The 27,725-nt window shown below is 38.1% G+C and overlaps 1 protein-coding gene across 1 annotated transcript in view; it reads left to right on the top strand.

Moving 5' to 3' along the window:
- Window positions 1-27,725, top strand: part of ANAPC1 (Anaphase-promoting complex subunit 1) — a 53,231-nt gene that overhangs the window by 10,443 nt on the left and 15,063 nt on the right. The window contains exons 8-20 of the mRNA XM_051208471.1: window positions 1,954-2,287; window positions 3,314-3,610; window positions 6,115-6,394; window positions 10,826-11,107; window positions 12,019-12,323; window positions 13,270-13,340; window positions 17,753-18,150; window positions 18,897-19,262; window positions 19,830-20,128; window positions 21,742-22,287; window positions 22,406-22,627; window positions 23,191-23,431; window positions 27,272-27,699. Of these exons, the coding sequence (XP_051074802.1) occupies window positions 1,954-2,287; window positions 3,314-3,610; window positions 6,115-6,394; window positions 10,826-11,107; window positions 12,019-12,323; window positions 13,270-13,340; window positions 17,753-18,150; window positions 18,897-19,262; window positions 19,830-20,128; window positions 21,742-22,287; window positions 22,406-22,627; window positions 23,191-23,431; window positions 27,272-27,699 (4,069 nt within the window). The remainder of the gene's footprint in view (window positions 1-1,953; window positions 2,288-3,313; window positions 3,611-6,114; window positions 6,395-10,825; window positions 11,108-12,018; window positions 12,324-13,269; window positions 13,341-17,752; window positions 18,151-18,896; window positions 19,263-19,829; window positions 20,129-21,741; window positions 22,288-22,405; window positions 22,628-23,190; window positions 23,432-27,271; window positions 27,700-27,725) is intronic.

Here is a 27,725-nt window from a genome sequence, read left to right as displayed (position 1 = left end):
GTAGTTCAGTTAGCAAAGGTATAACCAGTTAGAATTCTTCCAGTTAAAGAAGTAACGTTCATCCCTTATGAAGAAAGTAAAATAAAGTGACAGTTGGATCACCGTTGGCTAATATTCCGGGCCATATCTGATAACGTCTCAAGCCACTGTATCGGACTGTCTCCCGGACACCAACCCGAATACCATGAAGGACCAACAGAAGCAAGTTCTGTACAGCTTTCTTTCATACCACGTCATACACTAACCACCTCCTATTTCTTCAATCAGTCCCAGCGTCGGCAAATAATGCACGACGTGGAATTCGCCAGGACGATATTCGTAGAACATGTCCAAGCTACCGAAGTCGGTGTTTCAACATAGTGGTACGAATTGAATTATCGTCGCTCTGCCCGAACACACGATGCCGAACCTCTGCATTACTAAAATGGTGTTGCCACTGCATGTCAGCAATCCTTCGAAGACAACGATGATCGAACACAGAGAGTCGTCTAACATTCTCAACTCGGAGAGTCCAGGTTTCCCAAGCATAGAGTAAACCTGCTCTCACCGACGCACTGTAGATCCGGCCTTTGAAAGCCAGACTGACATCACGAAGGCGCCAAAGATGGCACAGATTGGCATAAACCGCTCTGGCTTTCATTATACGTGAATCGATCTCATCACTCACGCCACCACCAGCACTTATGCAACTACCGAGATACACGAACTCCTTGACCACGTCTATCCTCTCACTATCCAGGGTGAGTGCAATGTCAGTGTCCTTCCAGTCTTGTAAAAGTGTTTTGCACTTCGAAGGTTCACGGACACGAATTTCCAAGTGACTAAGTGCAGATTGCATGGCAACAGATCCTTGCTACCGTTACCTACATCCATCAGAGCTGTTTCCAGAATGTCATCGACGTGTTAGTTGAAGGGTAATGGTGAGATTTGGCAACCGTGACTAACCCCACTGCTTAAATGGAACAATGGAGAGAGGTGGTTGTATGCCCCCACTCTACCTGAGGTGTTTGTATATAGAGCCTATAAGATGTTAATAAAGTTCTCAGGCACACCCTCCTCCAGTGGACAATCCCAGAGAACAGTCCTGTCCAACGAATCGAAGGCGGCCCTAATGTCAAGAAACACTACGATTGTAGACATGTGATAAGTATGATGGTGTTCTAACATTTGGCGGAGTGTGAAGATATGATCAATAAATCCTCGACCAGAACGAAAACCAGCCTGCTCCTCGCGAGTCAATCTTTCTCGGGTTTTGAACAACCTACGAAGTATGACGGAAGCCAATAGCTTGGACGCAATTGCAAGTAGACTTATCCCTTGATAGTTGTTACAGAAACGACGTGAACCCTTTTTAAAGATATGGACAACTATCGACTCATTCCATGACGTTAGTACACTCTCTAGTTCCCAGACTTCTGTAAACAACGTCTTCAGTCCCTTAGTCAAAAAGTCACCACCATCTTTAAAAAGAGTCGGAGGTAAGTCATCTGGGCCAGGTGATTTGTAGCGCTTCAAGAGTTGGAGTTCCTTGCGGACTTCCGCCTCATTTGGTGGATCAGTCGTCACCGGCCATGGAGGGCAGTACAGTCTGATCGATGCTGCCGGAGCAGCAGGCCAGTTGAACTTCCCTTCGAAAAATTCTGCCCATCGTCCAAGACGTCAATGGATGTTAGTGATTGGCATCCCGTCATCCTCACAGATTGTTTAGCTCACACCAGACTTCTTGCTGCTAGTGGCTCGGATGAGTTGGAAGAGCTTCCGACCACCAGGCTTCTCGGTCCATGCGCATGCTTTGCAATCACTTGGGTTTGATTATTTTATATGAATGTACTTATCTCTTATTGTTTTATCAGGCAGTGGTATTCTTGCTTTGATTCTATTTAGTTACTTGTTCATAAGTTAAGTTAGTAATAATCTAAGCCTGAGAATTATCAGTTTTTATATTTCTATCAGTTCTCAGGCAGTACCAAAGGATAACAATGTAACTCTTTCACTACAAAAATCTGGTCCAGTGAAATCACGTGCATTTTTGGCCGTTGATATAATATCTACTTCGTGGATTTGTTTTCTTACTGGCACATCTATTTTCGATTGTAGACAGTCCAGATTGGCTTGCTTACGCATAAATGATAATTATCTCGATTGTAAACAGCTTAAAGACTTCCCAACAGTTTTTGGTGATTTAGTTTATCTTCGAGCCTGTGATGCTGTGTATGTGCCGTATTCACGAATAACTATTTGTTTGGAACCGGGAGTTGGCATAGTTTTATACTCAGGAATAAAAAAGGTATTTGTTTGTCATCGATAATATTTTTTCTTGTTCCCAGTTTATTTTTATCAAGCAATCACAAATAGAGTATACTTCATCTTACGTTATTTGTAATGGTGCTTATCTAGTGAGAGAGTTGAAAATTGTTTTGAGGTATTTACTTAGTAAGTAGCATTTTTGGTGGACAACCATAATACATATTATGAATAAGAGTTTAAAAATCCTCCAGCGCTAGTTTCCATGAAACCATACAGTGATATTGTTTTGAACTGGTGTTGATGATATCTTGTTTGTTGGATAATGAATATACATTGTTAATTCTTAAATAATACACAGCGATACGATGTGCTCGACTGATAACTGCTTACAAAATTGAATAGTTGACTGGAAGCTTTAGTAAGCTGAACAAATATCTTGGCAATGAATCGACTTGTTTTCTAATGGTTATATACATCTGGAAAATAACGCGAAAAATCTACATCAAAAGTCATTTAAACGTTAGCCACTCTAGGGTACGTGTTTCGTATGCGCTCAATCGCCAATGAAACTAAAACCCGATTACAAGATTTCATTCCTGTTCTATCATTATTTCGTTTCATTCGAAAAAACTCATTTTCTCTATGTGAAAGTAATCACAAGGGATAGGTTTTAAGAGGCGATTCCAGTTGTCAGTAGTAGTTCAATACACTGTTGACACCCATCAATAGGTTATACTTAAAGAACAGATGCTCCCTTGGGGTTTTAAAGTTTGGTGACTTTATTTTACCCGAACTATTCGTTTTTTTGTTCTCTATGTGTGACAAACTAATAGGTTTATTTACTATTATAATATGATTTTACTAAAGAAGTAATTTACATTAACTATGTTCTTGATACAGGGTTGTTTTTTGCCGTTGTCAAACTGTTGCATTACTTATTTCACTTCAGTGTTTCATATATCTAACAGGTTATTAATATAAACATAAGTCCCTTATTTTACTATGTTTTCAATCCCAACACATGTTGTTACGGAAGTTACTTTTTATTTTATTTCTCATTTATCAGATTTGTTTACTTGGCTTAAGTCCACCTCCGCTTCTCAGCATGTACCTTGGCGTAGGTGGTCCACAAACTGTAAAATCAAGGTTGAGACATGCTGCGTCAATTGTTGAAGTACCCTTTATTGTGCGACCTGATCTCTTGAACACTGAACGATGGCATCAGAATACAGTTCATTCAGTGCTGTCTAAATGTATATCTGTTATGACTTCAAACCAAATGTTGATTGATCAGTCTTATACAGTTTCATCTGGATCAATTTCCAATAAAAAAACCTTTTGTTTTAGCGAACTCTCAAGTGATGTATGCATTTTAACTGTTTTTTGAAACTTTTAATATGTCTTTGTTCTTTTTTTAAGTCATAGGTATTATTCTCCTATTTTTGATCTTATAGAAAAAAGCAAAGTGAATTTATTTCTAAACCTCTCTTTAATTGCAAACAGCCTGTAACATGCAGAGATACATTCGATGTTGAACCGAATACATATGATATTTGATAAAGTTTAATCAATGGCAAAGAACTGAGAATAGGTATGAATATTGAGAAGGATAATTGTCTATTTGAAAGAAATTTGACAGAAGTTCCTTTAACAATATTTCAAACAAATATTTATGTGGGTCGTTTTTTTCGAGGACTTCATCTTAAAGTTGTGCAGTTATAAATACATAAATATTGTATTGAGACGTGTATAAAATCTCTGCATTTATCAATGTAGAGGCTGAAGGTTAGGTTACTTAATATATATATATATATATATATATATATATATATATATATATATATATATATATATAATATGTCTTATGGTAGGGTTAAAACACGAGTATCGAAAAAGTATTAATCTGATAATTAGTCCCTTTGTAACACAATTTTCAATCTCATTCGTTTTTATAGCTAGTAGCTGAACAGACTGAACCAATGTTTCATATCTACTAATTACTCGAAAGGCAGAAACTTTCATTTATAAACCTGAATAAAGAGTGAACAAATATCGTGGCAGAGTAACATGAATTCACTTATTTCGTGAATTTTTTTCAAGCGCTTACAACCTAAAATCATAATATTAATCATTAAAACGAATCCAATGTACATACTTTTTATCAGAAACGGCTCTAATAAGCTGAGTTACAGTGTGAAGATAAAATAATATTCATAGACCATAATACGGAATAATTAAAACTGTTCAGACGTTCACTTATTTATGGATTAAATATATGAATATCCTATAAAATCATGGGAATAGCAAAGTTTTCTTCTCGAAACAGAAGTTAGATTATATGATATAGGCTAGTTGAGCAAAGCTCAGAAGTAAGAAATAAGATATCAGAAATTTTGATTCAAGTTTAAAGAAAAATAAGAACAAAGTCTTACGTAATAATATCACGAAATTAAGGTCATCAGGATAAAACAAGGTTTAGAGCTGTTGCTTTTTGGATACATAAACTCCGTTTTAATATTTTTATTGCAACAACTTCGGTAAAGCGTAACAGTTTTGAATTCCTTTGTTTGCTGATTATTTTGGATGATTTCGCGACTACAACATCATGTTCATCGCCCAGCAAACGACGAGCGATTGCACTGTTGAAAACCTGTCTGTTTGCCCCGACTTTTGTGGACACAACCTTCATTCCTGTTCTTGCTATATATGTGCTTTGGAACGTGCATGTAAACTGGTAAATACAATTGAAAGTAGTACATTTGATTGTTGCAATCAGGATTTGTTTTGGTATAGGGTCACCAACTTGTTCGCTAGATACGTTCTTTTTAGTTTTGCATTTAGTCTAAAGCCAATCCTCCCATCTATTTCATTGCCTTTGAAGCCAAGTTTTAAGAAGACAGGCTTTTTCTCAACCGTAGGATATTTCTTATCGTTTTTTCTAGTCATTCCGTATTTACTTATGAATTTTTGTGGATAACTGTCCTCACGTAAGCAACTTTCAACCATGGCTGATACCTCCTTAATTCTATCCTGATGTATTTTTTTTTCTTCCAACTTATTTACAATAAGGACGTCTTAATTGGTGAATATAAATGTAGATGATTATGGTAGTAATATCTACATTTTTGGATTATTTCCTTTTAATTTGTCATGATGAACTAAATGCATGTATATTTCGTAACCAAACTAATACATCCAAGTAAATATAACAGTTATATTCTGCAAATAGTTTTTTTCCATCCAAGTTTTCTGGCTGATTAATTCACAAAGTTTTATATTCAGCTAGGTAATATAAGTATAATATATAAAATGTTTTCTCAATCTTAGACCGATATCCTCAAAAAAGGACAAATGTAAAACTCGACAAGTGCATTTATGAAAGAACAGCTGAGTCTCAACTTTACTGGGGATCGAGAACGATACTTGTGTAACTTATCTAAAGTCGTCAACCAGATTCCGTCATGCCGTGTCTCTTCTGTAGTTTCTCCCAAATCATTTTGAATATCTTTGGAACAGAAGCTTGTCGAATTTTTCATTTTCTTCATCTAAATTCTCTGCTAAACATTCATAAATTATCACTACCAGGCATTATTTGTTGCTAATTGGAAAGATGGGTAAATAACTAATACTTTCCCTTGGCCATCCGTACTCTTTCCCCAACCTTATTTTAAATCAGCCAGCGTATTCAGTGTGAAGGGAAGATATACTTTAAATGCGCTGCTTATATCCAGTCACTGAAAACGTTCATTGTTAATAGTAATTTTGTCTTTCACCTGAGAGTTCCTATGTGCTGTGTTTTTGTTTCCCTTAAAAGTTGTAAAGAAATTAACATTTTATCTCCACTTATTGTTTTATATTTGTGTGTAGCTGATAAATATCAAGGAACTGCATACTAAACAGGGTAATGACCATCTTTGCGAAACGAACCATTCGAATATTGATACTGAAAATTGCAGTGAAATAAATGCATTGAACAATCAATCTGAAGTAAAATCTATGGAGAGAATTTCTTTGTGTGATCCAGCTGGGAACTCTTTTACGATAGCAAATCAAAGTAAAGCTACTGGCGTAGATAAATCTGCGAACTCCGTAGATTCTAATCAATTTCTTCGTGTGTATTTGCCAACCACTGCAGAAAACGAAATGGGTCAGTTTTTTCGTACATTTACTTTCAGTTTAGATAATTATTTTCTAACTTTTATGGAGTTGGCTTGGTATTTGAAACAGTTACTTCTCAATCATTAGGTTTTCATGCAATAGGATACTGTTTTCCAGTTATTTCTACTGTCTCTTTCGTTGGTACAGTACATATTTCAGTGCTTCACATTTCTAGACCGCATTGTGTAATCAATAAATAGAAACTAGACATTAACACCGTTGAATACCGGCTCAGTGGTCTCAGAGTTAAGCGTTTGCGCGTGAGACTGAAGGTCCTGGGTTTCATTCACGCATGCGGGATCGTGGATGCACACTGCTGAGGAGTCACATAATTGGACGAAATGATCGTCCAGTGCTTCCAGGTTTTCATTGATGGTCTGGATTAGATCGACTTATGAATTCAACTTTTAAAATGAGAATAAATTAAATGGACACACTGTTGCCAAGTTTATATTCTAACCTGCTTTTTTGTACTATGTTCAAAATATCATAATTATGGATTTTTTTTACTTAAACGCAAACTAGGTAGAATCGTTTTCACAGTAAATTTGAAAATTTACAATCTACGTTGTTGCTTGGTCTATATTCATGTGACTAACATTTCAGTTAAGTAGTTCGTTGAGAATCAACTTAGTTCGAAATTTGTCTTTTCACTATGCTCACCGAATTTGTAAAATACTAGTCTGGGTATGAACTAATTAAGGAGCACAACTCCCAGGTTAGCAAGGATATCCATACTAATATTATCAGTACATAGTTTATCCATGGGGAGTGAGTGCTTTAACCAACTTATATTCCTTCGACATCTCATTTACCCTAATGAGTTTGTTTCTAATGACATCAGGACACGAATCTCACTCGAAATTTATCAATTTACACCACCTATAGCTCAGCAGAAGAATTCATTTGTCTATCGTGCTGTAAGTATGCTTCATTTATAAACTGGCTTAAAACATGGTCCTTTGAAGTAGATAACATACATAGGCTGCTAGTATCTAAACGTTGATATTTTCTAAACATTGCACACGCTTGTTGGGACCACTAAACAAATACTAATAAGATTACATTAAAGCATTAGTTAGAGGATGGTAAGTCATTTGATATTGTGAATCTTCGTCAACTAGGTTATTTTAAGTAGTGTATTGGTTAATCCTTACCGATTCCTACTGTAACTAACTATGCTGTCTGGCTTATTGGAAAATTAGTAAAATATCAATGTTTGTTAGAGTCAGTCCATGGAGTTGTTGTCAATTTGTTGAATCGTATCTTGAGTTATGAACTTGTTGGCTGGTATCCATACGATCATCATAATTTTTGAGCTGAGTGGGGTGGGCGCACCCGCCCTCTCGAAATGCTCTCACACGACCACGCGTATACAGCCTCTGCCAGGGAAGTCCTACTCACTGCCTTCTTGTGGCGGGGGTGTTGTTTACGAAAATGAGAGGAAGAAAAGCGAATGTCCGGCGCTTTAACCAGATCCCAAACCAGTGGTGCACATGGGCTCCAGTATCCTGCGGGAACAAGTGGTATATGAACCAATCGTTGGTCACCGGCTACCATGGGACCGCATCTCACGATGCTCCACTGCCTTGTGGGTCAGACCTTAGGTCAAACGCTCGAGGTGTGGCCCCCTAAGATAACCAATCGCTTCGGTTTGGGCACCCGGGCAGTATCACAGCCCACACACAAATATGATGAAATGTCGATATTTATGGAAAATACTTGTCTTGCTTCGATTAACAATCAAACGATTCACATTATTATTATTATTATTATTATTATTATTATTGTTATTATTATTTACTACGTCATTATTCACTCTCTTTTATTCCTACTCTGTCTATACTTATTTTTTTCGACTTATACAGCAGTTCGTCTATGGTGGAAATTCGACTGTATCTAAACGTTCTCGAGTCACTGTCCGGTTGAAAATTGTATGTTACCACTGAATATGAGTACTGAAGCAGTTTTCCTGAAACCACGTGCACCATTCAAACTGACTGCCTTCAACGTTCGCACACTTATGCAGGTCGGACAACAGATAGGACTGGCTATGTCTTTGGAAAGTCTTAATATAGACGTTTGCTGTCTATCCGAGACCCATATTCAAGACTCTGGTGAAGTACTACAAATTCGCTCTCCATCTGTCGCTTCAAAAGGCTTGTTTTATGTGCGCTTATCCGGAGACCCTGTGGCATCTTCGTCTGGTCTCGCTGGCGTTGGTTTCGCACTAAGCGCTAGAGCTGAGGCAGCACTAATCGATTGGATACCCATTAACAGTCGGTTATGTGCTGTTAGATTGGAAAGTTCCATCAAAGTGAGAAGAAATCGGCGTGAGAAACGATGTCTCTTCGTCATCTCCGCCTATGCCCCGACAGATTGCAGCCCGGATGCAATCAAGGATGAATTCTACCACCAGTTAACTGTTCTTCTCCAGAAAGTGCGTTCGACAGATATTGTAGTACTAGCCGGAGACTTGAATGCTCAGGTCGGGCGTCTAGGCACAGAAGAGAGTCGTTTAGGTGGCCGATGGGGACTCGTTGGTCGCAGGTCAGATAACGGGGACGGGGACCATCTACAGCAACTGTGCACAGACCACAACCTGTTTCTGGCTAGCACTAACTTTCGGCACAGTCATCGCCGATGTGCCACCTGCCGTCCTCCCTCTGCATCTCAAGCCTGGACTCAGATTGATCACATCGCGATCAGCTACCGCTGGAGTGGTTGTGTACAAGACTGCCGCTCCTTTTGGAGTACCTATCTGGACTCTGACCATTCTTTGGTCTGCGCCAAACTTACCTTGCTTTTCAGTGACCAATTAAGTGATCGTCATCAACGGATTAATGTCAGAAAATTGGTTGCAACTTCTGTTGCTAGTAATTATCTAACCGAGCTAGTTTCTAGGCTAGCTACCATATCACCGAAAAGTATAGATGAGCATTGGTTGCAACTTCATGGCGCCATCATATTGGCGAGTAAAGCTGCTTGCGGCTTCGCGAGACGTCCCGCTTATAAGCACTGGCTTTCTTCAGGCTCCTTACACCTCATCAAAGTTCGTCGGTCTACTCCAAGTGACCGTGAGTTTGACCACAAACGGTAGCAAGGATCTGTTGCCATGCAATCTGCACTTAGTCACTTGGAAATTCGTGTCCGTGAACCTTCGAAGTGCAAAACACTTTTACAAGACTGGAAGGACACTGACATTGCACTCACCCTGGATAGTGAGAGGATAGACGTGGTCAAGGAGTTCGTGTATCTCGGTAGTTGCATAAGTGCTGGTGGTGGCGTGAGTGATGAGATCGATTCACGTATAATGAAAGCCAGAGCGGTTTATGCCAACCTGTGCCATCTTTGGCGCCTTCGTGATGTCAGTCTGGCTGTCAAAGGCCGGATCTACAGTGCGTCGGTGAGAGCAGGTTTACTCTATGCTTGGGAAACCTGGACTCTCCGAGTTGAGAATGTTAGACGACTCTCTGTGTTCGATCATCGTTGTCTTCGAAGGATTGCTGACATGCAGTGGCAACACCATTTTAGTAATGCAGAGGTTCGGCATCGTGTGTTCGGGCAGAGCGACGATAATTCAATTCGTACCACTATGTTGAAACACCGACTTCGGTAGCTTGGACATGTTCTACGAATATCGTCTCAGAGAATAAATAGTAAGTAAATAATATTTAAACACCGGGAATCCAACTCAGTGGTAGAGACATATTTATTTATCATCTTCATGTAATTATTGGATTTCACCATGATATCCCACCTTCCTTTTGTTCTTTTTCAGCCATATTCTTTCTTTAATCCTTTGGTAGTATTGTTTTTACACCGGCCTTAATTTCCATAATTTCCCACCCTTGTGATGATTCGAAGTAGAATAAGTTATGCTAACATAAACCTTTGGTAGGTGCTTTTTCTGATTTGTTTATTAACTGAGTGATGGCCACCAACTGCCCTGACTTTTGTGCGTCCAGTGAGGCGAAAGCAAATGCGTGCTCGTATTAGGGCATGATCAGAATCTAAATATGTATTCCACAACGAGTGTCAGTCTTTTGTCGATAGGATTTACAATCAACGTTAGTTATTTTCTTGAAAAACTTTTCATTTTCTGCTAACCTATTCAGTGCTTAAGTGATATCGACGTACAGATATTAGATATATTTAGGAAAGTAAAATACTGTAGCATGCTTACTAAGTTCACCTTTTAAAAATTTTAACGTATAGTTACTATGTATGTGCAATATGTGATCTAATTGTAAAAAATATTTATTCCTTAATTACAGTGATATTTATGTAAATTTTATTTTGTTTCTGTCATCCACTTATTTCTTAAGTAGATCCTGTTATCATACATCAATGAATTGTCTAGTGATATTTTCTTTGTTCGGTTGTTTGAAGTAAAGTTTCCTTCTAATTGTGTTTTCAGTTCAACGATGTTTAACGAGTTTGAATCGTTGTCTACCTGAAGATGCAAGTCTTATGCTTTTTGCTCGTTGGTATGTAATATCAAATGCTCCAGGAACGAAAAGTTCATATAAATTCCAAGAACCCGAGACAAGTTATTGCGACGACACAGGTGATCTTGGGACAAACTGTTTTGATGGACCTGGAGAATGGAATCGTTTTGCTAATTTCATATTATCAGCTTCAGGTTTTTCTTTTTATCATCGGCACACTGGAAACATCGTATCTTCGGAATGTCAAAATAGTAAGCCAATTGGTTCATATATCACAGTCGCTTGAACGCGTATACTTTAGTGATTCACACTGCTTTCTAACAATCACTACAAAGAAATATCAGATATTTTGTGTCAGTTCTCAGTTGCTTATAAACTTGACATGTATTTTTTAGTAAGATGATAATATGTAGACCTCATAACTCTAAGCTACATTCTAAAATTAGACGGCTTTCATAGCAGCGATTACAGTTTCTGGAATTTGTAACTGTTAAATTTTGATAAAAATGGTTATCGCTATTGGAGTTTTCCAATTGACCTATGATACTTAGTAATTACGAAACAAATGAGCTATTCTAATACGAACGGTTCTGATGTGAAATCGATAACGGCAGCTGGCAAACACTTCAACAATTAGTGGCTGATACAGGAAGAAAACGAAGCCTAGGAAAAAATTGATATTCAATTAGAACAATCTGAAATGTTATAATTTCAGTATATATAATAATGAAAGCAAACTAAAACTAATAACAACCAATTAGAAAAGGTCAAAAGTCATTTAATTAGGAAAAAAACGTTTGTGGTTATCATTTCTCGTAAGTAATTTTAAGTTTTGAGCAGTTGTCCAGTTAGTAGACGAACACATGTAACAAACATCCTGATTTGTTTGTTTATATTATCTTTTACAATGAAAGTATATGGATTTCCTATTTTGCTAAAATTATTTATACACTTGGAGTATGAAGTTCTTTGCAACAGTACTTTGCAGATTTCACCTTCAAAATTTTCTGGAGATATATATTTCATTGCAATCTTATATGTTATTTTCTCATAGCTCACTACGGATATTTTCGTATTATTTGTCTCATGTTTTTTACGAACAAAAGTTAAAATTTACTGTCCACCATTTATTTTTCACATTGTTATGAATAACGATATAAAGATGTAGGTGGCATCTTCCGATCGTCTAAACGCCGTCGACCCGGTCCTGAAGAATCTTCAGAATTAGATTGGAATAACTTGATCGATCTCTTAGACTTAGGGTTTGATAATGAACTAGTTCATCCATCTTTGTTTTTACCAAAATCAATTAATTTGTTGTTTACGAAAATGGACTTTGAAAAAAATCTGGCTTTTAGTGATCAAAAACAATCCGTTTATCTTTCATATGTTCGTGATGATCCTGATAGTCGTATTGTACTTTCTTATCTACCGACAATATTGTTCGCCTTTCATTTAACATATGAGGTAAGTAGTGGTTTTGAGTGCATTTATTTGTAGTCGTCCTTATCAACCTTTATAACGAGTAGTCTGAAGTGAGAAGTGTTTTATGTGATATATATTTGGACTGTGTTTCAATGGCTTTACTTGATTTTATAGTGTTTTCTATGTAATATACTAGTCACATTGTTGGTTTCATCTATTCCCAGTTTACATAATTAGGCTGCTTAACTTTTCTTTTCATAAAGAACAGTTTTGTCAGTGTTGTGTGATATTAGGAAACTAGAAGATTTTGAAATCTAACTATGCAGTTCCATTTTGTCTTGATATGTTTTAACCTTTCAGGATTAGCTTACATCGAAAAGTGACTTTAGCTAAGCAACCATTAAAAACCAGGGAGCATTGGACAAGCGGCTCTTCATAGTACGGGGTTCCTCAGAAGTACGCTCCTACAACTTTCCCATCTTAGGCGATTAAGTCATTATCAAGTGGTCCAGTTTTTAATTTCACTTTTTGTAAAATTGGGAAATATTACTTGAATTAATGATTTTTTCCCGCTTGTCTACGAATTATGTACATGTGGATATATTTCCTTTATCTAATCAATCCGTCAATGTTTAATAATAAAAATAGTGATATAAGAAAATTTTCGGATTATATATCATAGAAAGCTATGATCCAACTACTTCATTGACATAACAAAATTGTCTCTTGTATCTTCAAGCTCGTTTCTCCATTAGATTGTTAGTTCAAGGACCTCTCTATCTACCTTTGAGGTACATGCTAAATTTATCTTGATTTCACACTAAAACGACATTAGTTTCAAATTTTTTTAAAAGATATTCAGAACAAGTAATTTATGAGATTATGTTTTGATTTCATCTTGTTTGCTAGTGGTAGAATTATCTCTTGTGGTTTATGATGTATTTAGTCGTAATTTAATTTTCCTACCTGGTTTTTTATATGCTTTCAGGAAGCCAAATTGAATTCCATTTTACAAGATAAACTGAAGCATCTAGCCGAACTCAATTTCATCATTTCAAGGTATCTAAAATTTATTCTGTAATTACACTTTTCAGGAATCCATTTTTCAATTAACTAAATACGAGATTCTAGATATCGTGAACTTGTTCACATGGAGTTCTTGTAATGTACATTTGAATAAACTTAAATACCACATTCATAGTTCAAACAGAAAGGAATCTCTTGAAAACCCAGGTTATTTAGAGACAACTATGTAAACAATGCAAATACTTCTGGGTTGTAAACTTTAGTACATGGACTTTAGTAACATGTCGTTACCACTAAAAATTAACACCTTCCTAGCTAAGTAGATAAAGAAGTTCTGAGCAATCTTTCTGCCTCAGATTTCGTTATTCTCATTTTAGTTATGCTTTACATGAATTTATATTGAATGATAAATACTTGTTTATGTCAATCCATTTCTACCTATGTTTCCTCATCTAACATTATACAATCATTTTCCTAACTTAGCATGACATTTTATTTAATTTAAAACATAAATATTAGTACAGGGAGGCACCAAATAGATATTCCTCACAATAATAATGAGGTTGCGAAGAGATAGAAAATAGAAAGGTAGTAGAATAAAAAGGAATGGAAACAATGAACAGGAATAAGTGTACGGGAGTAAAATAATGATAATACTGATAATGATAGTGAGAGAAGCAGTTCTTTGCTTTTGAATATTCTATGGGGATATTTAAACTGTTGAAATCTAGAAGCAGTTCGGTTAGGAAAAATACAACCAGAAAGAATAATTCCAGTTAAAGAAGTCACGGTCATCTTTTATGACAACCTTTCTGCTTTCTCCAACCAATCCCAGCGTCGGCAAATAATGCATGACGTGGAATTCGCCAGGACGATATTCGTAGAACATGTCCAAGCTACCGAAGTCAGTGTTTCAACATAGTGGTACGAATTGAATTATCGTCGCTCTGCCCGAACACACGATGCCGAACCTCTGCATTACTAAAATGGTGTTGCCACTGCATGTCAGCAATCCTTCGAAGACAACGATGATCGAACACAGAGAGTCGTCTAACATTCTCAACTCGGAGAGTCCAGGTTTCCCAAGCATAGAGTAAACCTGCTCTCACCGACGCACTGTAGATCCGGCCTTTGACAGCCAGACTGACATCACGAAGGCGCCAAAGATGGCACAGATTGGCATAAACCGCTCTGGCTTTCATTATACGTGAATCGATCTCATCACTCACGCCACCACCAGCACTTATGCAACTACCGAGATACACGAACTCCTTGACCACGTCTATCCTCTCACTATCCAGGGTGAGTGCAATGTCAGTGTCCTTCCAGTCTTGTAAAAGTGTTTTGCACTTCGAAGGTTCACGGACACGAATTTCCAAGTGACTAAGTGCAGATTGCATGGCAACAGATCCTTGCTACCGTTACCTACATCCATCAGAGCTGTTTCCAGAATGTCATCGACGTGTTAGTTGAAGGGTAATGGTGAGATTTGGCAACCGTGACTAACCCCACTGCTTAAATGGAACAATGGAGAGAGGTGGTTGTATGCCCCCACTCTACCTGAGGTGTTTGTATATAGAGCCTATAAGATGTTAATAAAGTTCTCAGGCACACCCTCCTCCAGTGGACAATCCCAGAGAACAGTCCTGTCCAACGAATCGAAGGCGGCCCTAATGTCAAGAAACACTACGATTGTAGACATGTGATAAGTATGATGGTGTTCTAACATTTGGCGGAGTGTGAAGATATGATCAATAAATCCTCGACCAGAACGAAAACCAGCCTGCTCCTCGCGAGTCAATCTTTCTCGGGTTTTGAACAACCTACGAAGTATGACGGAAGCCAATAGCTTGGACGCAATTGCAAGTAGACTTATCCCTTGATAGTTGTTACAGAAACGACGTGAACCCTTTTTAAAGATATGGACAACTATCGACTCATTCCATGACGTTAGTACACTCTCTAGTTCCCAGACTTCTGTAAACAACGTCTTCAGTCCCTTAGTCAAAAAGTCACCACCATCTTTAAAAAGAGTCGGAGGTAAGTCATCTGGGCCAGGTGATTTGTAGCGCTTCAAGAGTTGGAGTTCCTTGCGGACTTCCGCCTCATTTGGTGGATCAGTCGTCACCGGCCATGGAGGGCAGTACAGTCTGATCGATGCTGCCGGAGCAGCAGGCCAGTTGAACTGCCCTTCGAAAAATTCTGCCTATCGTCCAAGACGTCAATGGATGTTAGTGATTGGCATCCCGTCATCCTCACAGATTGTTTAGCTCACACCAGACTTCTTGCTGCTAGTGGCTCGGATGAGTTGGAAGAGCTTCCGGTAGTTACCAGATTCAGCTGCTGCTTCCAGCTCATTAGCACGCTGCGATCATCAGGCTTCTCGTTCCTTACTCAACTTTTGCCCAGTTTCATTACTTAACAGTCGTCGTTTGTGGTGAAATTCACACTCACCCGGAGTAGACCGACTGGCTTTAAGAAGTTGTAAGGAACCTGAAGAAACTGGTTGCTTATAGTTGGGACATTTCTCGAAGCTTCAAGTGATTCTACTCGCCATTTTGATGGTGTCATGAAGTTTCAACCAATGCTCATTTAAAATTTTCGGTTGGGTTACAACCAACTTTGCACCCATCTCGTTTTACATTTAGTTGGAACAGGAGCTGTAACCAAATTACTCACTCCGGTCTATTTAGGACGATGAAGGTGTTGGCGACTTTAACGTAAGGTAAGATTAGAGCAAACTAGTGAGTGATCATAGTCCAGGTAGGAACTCCAAAAGGAGCCACAGTCTTGCACACAATCACGCCAGCGGCAGCTGATTTTAAATGTGGTCAATCTGAGTCCAGACTTGAGGACGTCAGGTGGCACTTGGGGAACAGCTGTGTCGTTAGTTAATGCTAACCAGAAAAAGGTTATAGTCTTCGCACAGTTGCTGTAGACGGTCCCCGCTACGTGTCCTTCGACCAACAAGTCCCCATAGTCCAACTAAACGACTCGGTTCTGTGCCTAGACACTCGTCTTGAGCATTCAAGTCTCTGGTTAGCACTACAATATTTGTCGGATGTACTCTCTGTAGAAGAACAGTTAACTGGTGGAAAAAACCTCCTTGATTGCATCCGGGCTGCAATCTGTCGGGGCATATGCTGAGATGACGAAAAGATATTATTTTTCATACCGATTTCTACTTACTATGATGGAAATTTATAATCCAACCAATTAGTGCTGCCTAAGCTCTGTTGTTTAGTGCGACATCAATTCTACGAAAACCAGTGGAAAATGTCACAGAGTCTCCAGACAAACGTGCATCAAACAAACTTTTCGTGGCGACAAATTGAGAGCGAATCTGTTGTACTTCACTACAGTCTTGAATACAGTTCTTGGATAAACAACAAACATTAATACTGAAACTTTCTAAAGACATAGCCAACTCTATCTATTGTCCGATCTGCATTAGTATGCGAATGATGAAAGAGGCCAGTTTGAATGATGCATGTAGTTTCAGAAAGGCTGGTTCAGAACTGTTATTCGGTGGTGTCATTGAACTTTTGACCAGTCAATGAATCGTAATCTCTTAGATAGAACACGGTTTCCACCATAGACTAGTTGCTTTATAAGGTGGGAAATAAAGATACACAAATTAAGAATAGAAGAGTGTAGGAAAGTGACGTAGTATATAAAAAGGAAAATAATGAGTGTTATCAATTGAATGTGAATTGTCTGAATTTTAATTGAAGCAAGAATAGTATTCCCAGTATTGTCATTTCATTCGATTTGTGTGTGGGATGTGGTACTGCCCGTGTCCCTAGACCTAATCCACAAGACAGTGGAGCAACATCAGGAGATGCAGTTTCATGGTACTTGATGACCAACAGTTGGTTCATACGTCATTTGTTCCTCCAGGGTACTGGAGCCCATGTGCACTATTGGTTTGGAACCAGGGTTTTCCAACTCCCTTGGTTGTGACCTCCGTGTCCACCAACTCAGTTAAAGCACCGGACATTCGCCTTTCGTCCTCTCAATTTCCCAAACAACACCCCTGTCGCGAGAAGGCAGTGTGTAGGACTTCTCTGGCAGAGGCTATATACGCGTGGCCATGTGAGAGCATTTCGGTAAGGAGAGTGGTCTCTCCGCACCCTCGGTCGTACCAGGGCACTTGGAGGCCACTTAGCATTTAATATCAGACGGTAGTTTTTAAAGGCTTTTCCCCCATTATATATATATATATAACTTTTGTTTGTTTACTGTTCGTTTTTTTGTACACATTTGTACATATCTCACATTCTCAGCAGATGACCAGACCTTTTTCTCCTTGGTTTTACCTTAGTATTCCTCCCTTAATGAAACGTATGGTATATACATCATATCACATGTGGCTGGAATACTGATATTGTCAGAACATTTGTGGACTCTGTTTATATCAATGTTTTCCTATTTTCTCTTTCTAGTATATTAAATTTGCCGGCTTATACTACGTTTTATGAAAATGAATATCCAAGTTTGTGTAACTTGTCTTTAGTTACTGAAGTTAAATTTCCAACTAAGGATTTAAAGTGGCCGGATAAAATATCGTTTGATATAGCACCTTGCTTGTTAACATGGATAACAAGACAGTTGGAATCAGTTTTTTCTGGTGGGACTTCTGTTAGAATAAATCCTTATCCTTATCTGACTGGTGTAAATGATTTGGCAACTGCCTTAGCAGGAGTAATCGTTTCAGCTTTATCCACAGATAAACTGGAGGTACTTAAAAGCTCTGATTCAAAGTCCGCAGTTCAATATCTTTTGGAGTTTTGGTCCGATCATATATTCACATGGAAAACATTCGTAAAGTCGAGTGGCTCAGGTCTGTGTTAGTTTATCTTTATTTATTCTATATGGAAGAGGATAGTTTTTAAATAGAAATATTTGTTAATCAGTTAATTCGTAGACCAACTAAATGAAATATCTTCAAACAAACTTCTTATTTGTCTTTCGACATATGTATGATGGTGACATGTATCTGATCATAATGAAATTAACCGTACTCACTGTACTCTTGCTAGTTAATTCATTATCTGTCATTTGACTATGAAAGTTATTTCGTATTGATGATTCTACCAAGGAATTCGGTCTCCGGTTCTTCATTGAAAATAGTTTAGTAAACTGATTGTTTTTAAGCCTTATATCTGAATTACTTCAGAAAGTTAGATTATTTGTGAACTACCACAAGTAATGTATAACTTGGAGCAAATATGTATCGATTGATGTCGTTATAGTTCAGTGAGGAAAAATTCACAGGAATTACAGCAAAAACATAAGTATCATAATGTCGTCGATCGTGGAAGATTAAGTAAAGTAGTTAAAAGAGCCTATAAGGTTGGAAGATGAAAGTGGATTTCATTGGGTATATGGCTGGGTGCGATTCAAGGTATGTCGAAAAAGTGCAACATAAAGCTACCTTAGATGCATTCATTTTCAGTTATCGACAATTTTACGTTAGTGGGAAATTATTATAGTATGTCTAGGTCTATGAAAACATAACATTGCTTCTATCTATAGTTTCTATGATAGTGACAAATAATCTACTTCCTTTTTGATGATTTTATCTAGTTTATGAATGTGCATCAAGGAAAAGAGATGATTTTCCTATATTTAATGATGAAGAAGTTAAACATTGGCTACAGAATGCTGGACCTTACGCTTGTTCTTATGTCGAGACACTTTTAACTTGCGTTACATTATCTAGTAATAAATTTTCTCATGAAAATGAATCAACTGGTTTACCGATTTCTGCACAACACTTGGCATTATTATTTCTTAGTCGATTGGAGTCGAGCAGTACAGTGTTCTATGGTGTGTTGAGTAGGAGATTACGTGTACTTCCACCTGGATTGTCAATGGTTTTACGTATTTTTCTTAGCCGTTGCCGGTTGCATCCTCCGCCTAATTGTGATCCTCATGTATATAGTTTGATGGGTAAGTTCGTTTTGCTACCTATTTAGATTATGTGTATAACTGAAGTTAAAAACACAAATATTTATATGATAAAATGTAGTTTTCAGTTATTCTGAAACACGGATGCAAAAATATTTGCACAAACCCGCTTTGATATATGGCTAAATGAAATCTTTTTGTTCGTATAGATCTTGTGTTATATGTTCTCAAAATACCAATGTTTTAAGCAATATGGTCCGTTGTTTTTGTAACGACAGTCTATATAGACAACCATCCTATGGTTACAACTACGGTTTTTTCATGGTGTTTAGTCATACATAAATTCTACCGTATTTGCCATCTATTGGCTAAGTTACAAAAAACTGGTTGTTAACCTATCACTTCCGTCACAGTGGATAACTTTTAAAAATATAATATTCCGTAGTGATTTAGTTATGATTCAATGCATTTTGGTTTAAATAAGTGAATTTGACAAGCTGCTTCCCAAGTGTAATTTCTTAACTTTTAGATACCACATTTTGTCCTTTTGTTTTTTATATCCTAACAGCCTATTGTACATTATAAGTAATCTATATTTTCTCATTTAAGGACGTACTGATTTGGCAAAGCAAGCGCATATGTTGAATCATCAAGAAAACTCTATCTTTGATTCAGTATTTAATTGTTCTAATTCTGTTAGTACAAGTTCTGAGCCAATTAGTCTATGTAAAGTATTATCTGTGCCTTCGTCTGTCGGTGAAACGTCTTCCTGGTCTATCGGAGAACGCTGGTCAAATTTAGTTCTTCCTCTTCGAGATATAGACTCATTATCCTCGAACGTGGCTGTATCATCTCATGCTCTTTTGTACCATATAGAAAACAACCCATGTTGTCAAGCTTCTTTCAAGGTTGTTTACTTTATTCGAAGATGATACATGATTTTTGAAATTTGTAAATGTATGTATTTTTCATCATCAAACGTTAATAATCTCGTAAAGGGTCAAAATGAAAGGACGTTATATATTAATTCATCCTATCAGGATTTGGTATCGGCATTTTAGCGTTTAAGTCAGCAGTAAATGGCACTTTTTCTTGTTATTTATATGTATTTGATATCGTAAAATATGTCTTCACTTCTTTTGTTTGTGTTGCCATTCTATGAGCTGTGTGATGTATGTAACTGTGAAGCTCTCGTTGTCGTTCTGGATAAAGTCATCAGAGAATAGTATATGTAGAAATGGGCTTTTCAATTATTGAATAAGTATCAGATCAGTTCATTCCGATGACTAGGAAGCGAATCACCCTATTATGTGAGAAAACATCTCGGAAATCACCATCAGAATTTTGAAACCCTTCGTTATCAGTGTCCTTCACAAGTCAACACAATCACTTTTCCGTTTTATGAGAATCAAAAGATGCACCAGAGTAAAAAAGCAATGCCATCACTAAACATTCACGAATGTAAATTGTCAGCTAAACTTCATGATTTGCTCTACTGATATCAGTGCACTTAGACAACTACAAACAAGAATTCAATTAGGGAGACGTCAGAATTCTCGATCAGGGAAGATCTAAGAATGCTCTGATGAAACTATTCAGGACGGAAACGAAAGCTTCACAATCAAACTGCTGTGCTCAAATAACACAATGCCATCAAAAGTATCCACCTGAATTGCAAATCTTTTTCATCATTTCTCCACTTCTTTTTGACTATTATCATATCGAACACAGTTCATTTAAACAGCCAATTGATACTTATCTATTTATTATTGTATGATATCCATAACAATCAACACTAATGTAAATGAAATAGATTTTTCAAAACACACAAATTGTGCTAAAGTTGAAACAGTTAATAAAGTTTTTCTATTATTAAATCTTGATTTAATGAGGTTTCTAAAATTTATTAAACAGTGCAAATATCATATTTGCTTTTGTGTAATGGACAAGCTCAAACATATAAATTCGTTTAAGCTGATTATTCTATTTTCTAGCAGTTCTGTGAGAGTCAGTAGCTTATTTATCTTCATAAACAATGTTGTTAGCCTTTCGAAGGTTGGAGTACTCGCTGACTGTCACCAGTAACCTTTACTTTTTATGACCCATCATTACATGAAACCGATTGATCGCCGAGTAGTTACCGATGCCACGTATAACAATTCCTTTATAATGCTGATCGAATTCCATCGACCAAGGACTGAACAAACATGATATTGATCACTACTCAGTGATCAGTCATTTGCAAATACATTTCATTCGTGTAAGAGGTGGTCATTAGTAGCCCGAAAAGCTCAGTGGTGGTGTCTATGGATGTGGAATTGGGTAACACTTGACTGAGCCTTAGTCCCCTCAAGACTACAGGTACATTTTTCTGACGAGTGCTAAATAGCACGAAACTTATGTTCAGAGTTTCCTGTCGACTACTTCCAACTACCTAAGGTCTTGATAACTAGATTATTTTCTTGCTGTTTCTGTGTTCTCTGAAACTTAATACATTTTCAATTTGTATAAATATTTCTAGAATGATTTGCGTCTTCGTGAAGCATATCGACTTCTTCAAAGTTTCAGTCATATACGTCTTCCTCGTCTGAATTCCGAAGATCCTGTCAGTACATCTCCCAATAATGCCTCTGGATCTGATTTAAATGCTCGTTTGACAGAAGCACGGTTTGAGATGCACTTAGCTGCAGCTGGTATTCGTGTTTGGGCTTCTGTTATTGGTCGTGGAATGCTGACTTTTGGAATCCTTACAGGTTCGAAAGTACCAACACAACTTCGTGTACCTCCAATATGTTTACGTGGTCGAGCAATTTCTCCAAGCAGTGGAAGGCGTGTTTTGGTTGACCTCGCTCGAGAGCCCCTCGGGCCTGCTAATACAAATGTGGGTGCCAACAGGACTGGAACCGCTGAAGCGATTGCGAGTGGCTTAGACATAGCTGGGGGTAGTGGAGATAGACTTAGAACCACTGGTGTCCAGAGTGTTGACGCTTCTAACCATCCAGGAAATTCTGTGGCTCTAGCTATCGCTTCTTCATTAGCCTCATGTGGTGCAGGGGCATCTTTGCGTGTAAGACACTGTTTTAGAATTATATTTTGAGTTCTTTTTCTCTAGTCTTGTCGAAATATCTTTAACAATGTATAACTATAAAAAAGTAATCACTGTATCAATTGATTTTTCCTTCCAGACTGTATCCTTAGGACTGAAACGTATGACACCAAGCAATAACTTGCTTAACAATTATGCTGGTTCCAATATTTCCACGACAGCTACAAACTCAGCGTCTTCTACTGCTTCATTACTGTCCACTGCCAACATTCAACAGGCTCCAGGAGTACTGGCTGCAAAGCACTGGCCAGATTTTCATAATGGAGTGGCTATTGGTTTAAGTATATCACCTCATGCCTCGGTTAGTTCCGAAAATTGTGCGTGTAGTTCTTGCATATTAATTTTCATAACATATTTACTGAATCAAATTAAGTTCCATTTACTGAATACATTTCAAAATAAAAAATCAGTCACGAAAGTGCCTGTATACTTTTGTTGAGCCATCATAACAGTCAAGAGAGTTACTCACGTTCAACGTATTTTGTGACCACTTTTTACTGTTGCTTGAAAATCTCACTGCCATTAGTGTAAACCCTCCTATGTGAGAAAATAAGAAGGCAAATTGCTTCGGTCGTCAACATTTATATGTAATATTGTTTCTATTCATAGCAATTCCGTGATATATTTACTAGTCACATTTCTTATGCAAGTAGTTAGGATCCTACTTAGTGTAGTAGTAGCAACGGTTAACTTAGTTTAACCTCGGTGACTTATCTGTGTTTAGGTCTCTGTGATTAAATTACAATCGGAATGAGAGCATTAAATAATTCATTAACATTTTTATTAATATTAAATGAACTATAGGTTACTTGTTTTTTCATGAATGTATGAATTTTTAATGCCTATTTGTATACTTCACTGCAGATAGATGCAACATGGATTTTATATAACTGTCGTGCTGCCGGACTCACATCCACTAATAATTCCAGAAATAATCTTCGTACTAATCAAGATTCCACATCATCCCAGGACACGTCTAGTCCAGAACAAGCTGGTCTACTTCTTGGTTTGGGTTTAAATGGTCATCTAAACAAAATTACACCTTATGATATAGGAGAATATCTTGTACGAGTGCATGACTTGCACAATATGGCTGTACTTTTAGGTAGGGCCTTTATAGTTCATATTGTTTTTCCCTAAACATATATATATATATATATATATATATATATATATATATATATATATATTTTCTTGTTTTGAATACAATTATATTGTAAAAAATAAATTTGCTTTTTATACCTTTTCTGGTTGCCGACGTTTTAACTCCAACGTAATGTTATCTGAATTGTTTTGTAATAATAGCGAAAAAAACGTAATTATCTATTTGAGATTTGAAGATATAACCTGGTTACCCAATTTATTTATTTATTTGAACACATGTATATTGGTACAGGAGTGCGCCAAATATATATGCGCCACACAAAACAATGAGAATTTAAGAAGAAAAAGAAAAAAGTGGGGAACGTAAAAAAAAGGTATAAAAAAACAAAACAAAAACAATAACGAAGAGATTGGTGTAAGGTAGTGTAATAGTAATAGTAACGGTAGGGGAACAGAAGGGTACAGTCAGAATAAATCTTTCATTTAAGGAAGATACAACCACTTTTTATGAAGAAAGTAAAAGAAGGTTACAGCATGATCGCCACTGGCTTCTATTCTGAGCCATATCTGATAACGTCTCTAGCCACTGTGTTGAACCATCTCTCGGACCTCAACCATGGAGTCGTGAAGGATCGACACAAGCCAGCCCTTTGCAGCTTTCTTTCATACCACGACACCATGTCATGCACTGACCACCTCTCCGCTTCTTCCAATCAATCCCAGAGTCGGCAAATAATACACGACGTGGAATTCGCCAGGACGATATTCGTAGAACATGTCCAAGCTACCGAAGTCGGTATTTCTAGATGGTGACACCCAGTGCATTATCGTCTCTGTGCCCGAACACACGATGCCGAACCTCTGCATTACTAAAATGGTGTTGCCACTGCATGTCAGCAATCCTTCGAAGACAACGATGATCGAACACAGAGAGTCGTCTAACATTCTCAACTCGGAGAGTCCAGGTTTCCCAAGCATAGAGTAAACCTGCTCTCACCGACGCACTGTAGATCCGGCCTTTGACAGCCAGACTGACATCACGAAGGCGCCAAAGATGGCACAGATTGGCATAAACCGCTCTGGCTTTCATTATACGTGAATCGATCTCATCACTCACGCCACCACCAGCACTTATGCAACTACCGAGATACACGAACTCCTTGACCACGTCTATCCTCTCACTATCCAGGGTGAGTGCAATGTCAGTGTCCTTCCAGTCTTGTAAAAGTGTTTTGCACTTCGAAGGTTCACGGACACGAATTTCCAAGTGACTAAGTGCAGATTGCATGGCAACAGATCCTTGCTACCGTTTGTGGTCAAACTCACGGTCACTTGGAGTAGACCGACGAACTTTGATGAGGTGTAAGGAGCCTGAAGAAAGCCAGTGCTTATAAGCGGGACGTCTCGCGAAGCCGCAAGCAGCTTTACTCGCCAATATGATGGCGCCATGAAGTTGCAACCAATGCTCATCTATACTTTTCGGTGATATGGTAGCTAGCCTAGAAACTAGCTCGGTTAGATAATTACTAGCAACAGAAGTTGCAACCAATTTTCTGACATTAATCCGTTGATGACGATCACTTAATTGGTCACTGAAAAGCAAGGTAAGTTTGGCGCAGACCAAAGAATGGTCAGAGTCCAGATAGGTACTCTAAAAGGAGCGGCAGTCTTGTACACAACCACTCCAGCGGTAGCTGATCGCGATGTGATCAATCTGAGTCCAGGCTTGTGATGCAGAGGGAGGACGGCAGGTGGCACATCGGCGATGACTGTGCCGAAAGTTAGTGCTAGCCAGAAACAGGTTGTGGTCTGTGCACAGTTGCTGTAGATGGTCCCCGTTATCTGTCCTGTGACTAACAAGTCCCCATCGGCCACCTAAACGACCCTCTTCTGTGCCTAGACGCCCGACCTGAGCATTCAAGTCTCCGGCTAGTACTACAAGATCTGTCGAACGCACTTTCTGGAGAAGAACAGATAACTGGTGGTAAAACTAATCCTTGATTGCATCCGGGCTGCAATCTGTCGGGGCATAGGCGGAGATGACGAAGAGACATCGTTTCTCACGCCGATTTCTTCTCACTTTGATGGAACTTTCCAATCTAACAGCACATAACCGACTGTTAATGGGTATCCAATCGATTAGTGCTGCCTCAGCTCTAGCGCTTAGTGCGAAACCAACGCCAGCGAGACCAGACGAAGATGCCACAGGGTCTCCGGATAAGCGCACATAAAACAAGCCTTTTGAAGCGACAGATGGAGAGCGAATTTGTAGTACTTCACCAGAGTCTTGAATATGGGTCTCGGATAGACAGCAAACGTCTATATTAAGACTTTCCAAAGACATAGCCAGTCCTATCTGTTGTCCGACCTGCATAAGTGTGCGAACGTTGAAGGCAGCCAGTTTGAATGGTGCACGTGGTTTCAGGAAAACTGCTTCAGTACTCATATTCAGTGGTAACATACAATTTTCAACCGGACAGTGACTCGAGAACGTTTAGATACAGTCGAATTTCCACCATAGACGAACTGCTGTATAAGTCGAAAAAAATAAGTATAGACAGAGTAGGAATAAAAGAGAGTGAATAATGACGTAGTAAATAATAATAATAATAATAATAATAATAATAATAATAATAATAATAATAATAATAATAATAATGTGAATCGTTTGATTGTTAATCGAAGCAAGACAAGTATTTTCCATAAATATCGACATTTCATCATATTTGTGTGTGGGCTGTGATACTGCCCGGGTGCCCAAACCGAAGCGATTGGTTATCTTAGGGGGCCACACCTCGAGCGTTTGACCTAAGGTCTGACCCACAAGGCAGTGGAGCATCGTGAGATGCGGTCCCATGGTAGCCGGTGACCAACGATTGGTTCATATACCACTTGTTCCCGCAGGATACTGGAGCCCATGTGCACCACTGGTTTGGGATCTGGTTAAAGCGCCGGACATTCGCTTTTCTTCCTCTCATTTTCGTAAACAACACCCCCGCCACGCGAAGGCACTTGGTTAGTGAGTGCATTATATATGATATATCATATATCCGTTGAAATTCACGATTAAACTCAGTTTTTTTTAGAATGTCGATGTGGCATGCTGTGATTGGACGGTTGTGTATCTAACCTATTTGCGGATTGGCTGGATTATAGTGGTGTTATAGCCTTTACTAAAAACTATAAATACTCCTGTTTTTCTGTACATTTTTTGACACTTACGTAATAATTGCTCTCCCCGCTTCTTTCGTCTTTTGATTTGGGACTGTGGAGCTCTACGCGTCTGAGTGCCGATGGTTGTATACCGTATTTGCCGTAACCAAGTACAGGACGTAACAGATATATACATATTATCTTTGTTAGGAGAGTTTTATGTTTATCTGATTTTTATGTTTGTTTTCAAATATTAATTCATTTATAAGTTATTCATTTTATGGTAATTAAACAGTCAGTTTGCTTTCAAATTAAAATCTTTTTCTATAGTCGATCAGATTTGTTTACGCCATCTTCCTTAAAATATTGTTGACATTTCTTTGGACAAATAGGGTTATATATGGGGACTTTTAAGCGTCTCATTTTATTCTTCTAAACCATACGCCTATCTATTTTTGTATGTATCTAATCAAACGCCAACTCTAAGAGAGTTAAATGTAGCCCAGTTTATTCGTATAAACAATGGGCAAAATACAATTCGGCAGATAAGAACATGCATAAATCTACAGAAAACACAATATAGTTTTGTTAAAGCGTGTAAATAATAAGCAAGAAGTAGTTATATATTCTTCAATGGTATTTCTTCGCTAAACTAGTTATTATGTACATCTTATTTTATCTTTTTAAGGGTTATGTGCTGGGAGACGAGGTACAATGGATCAGTCTGTTTTGCGGCTTATTGCAGTTCATTACCGTCCACTTTTGCCTTCCAACCCTTTGATTAATGTCCAACTTAGTGTTCCTAATTTATGCCAAGCGGCTGCCATTTTCGGTCTTGGGTTACTTTATCAGGGATCAGCACATCGACATATTACTAATTTATTGATTAATGAGCTAGGTCGTTCGTTAAGTGAAGATTCTCATTCTGATGGTGCACATTTAGGATTAAATGCAGATACGGACTCCCAACAAACTGTTTCTAATGCATCTAATAATAATCCCACAAATAATACCATCGGTTGGACTGGTGCTGGTGGCTCAGGGGGTTTTGCAGGTGACAGCTGTGAGCTTATGGCTCTTTCAGCAGGTCTTGCACTCGGGCTTGTACTCCTACAGGTGAGTTTTTGCACCCATACATTCTC

This window comes from Schistosoma haematobium, chromosome 1, assembly GCF_000699445.3.
Source record: "Schistosoma haematobium chromosome 1, whole genome shotgun sequence".
NCBI classification, from domain to species: Eukaryota; Metazoa; Platyhelminthes; class Trematoda; order Strigeidida; family Schistosomatidae; genus Schistosoma; species Schistosoma haematobium.
The sequence above is the reverse complement of the archived record's forward strand: the minus strand, read 5'-3'. Positions and strand labels throughout refer to the sequence as shown.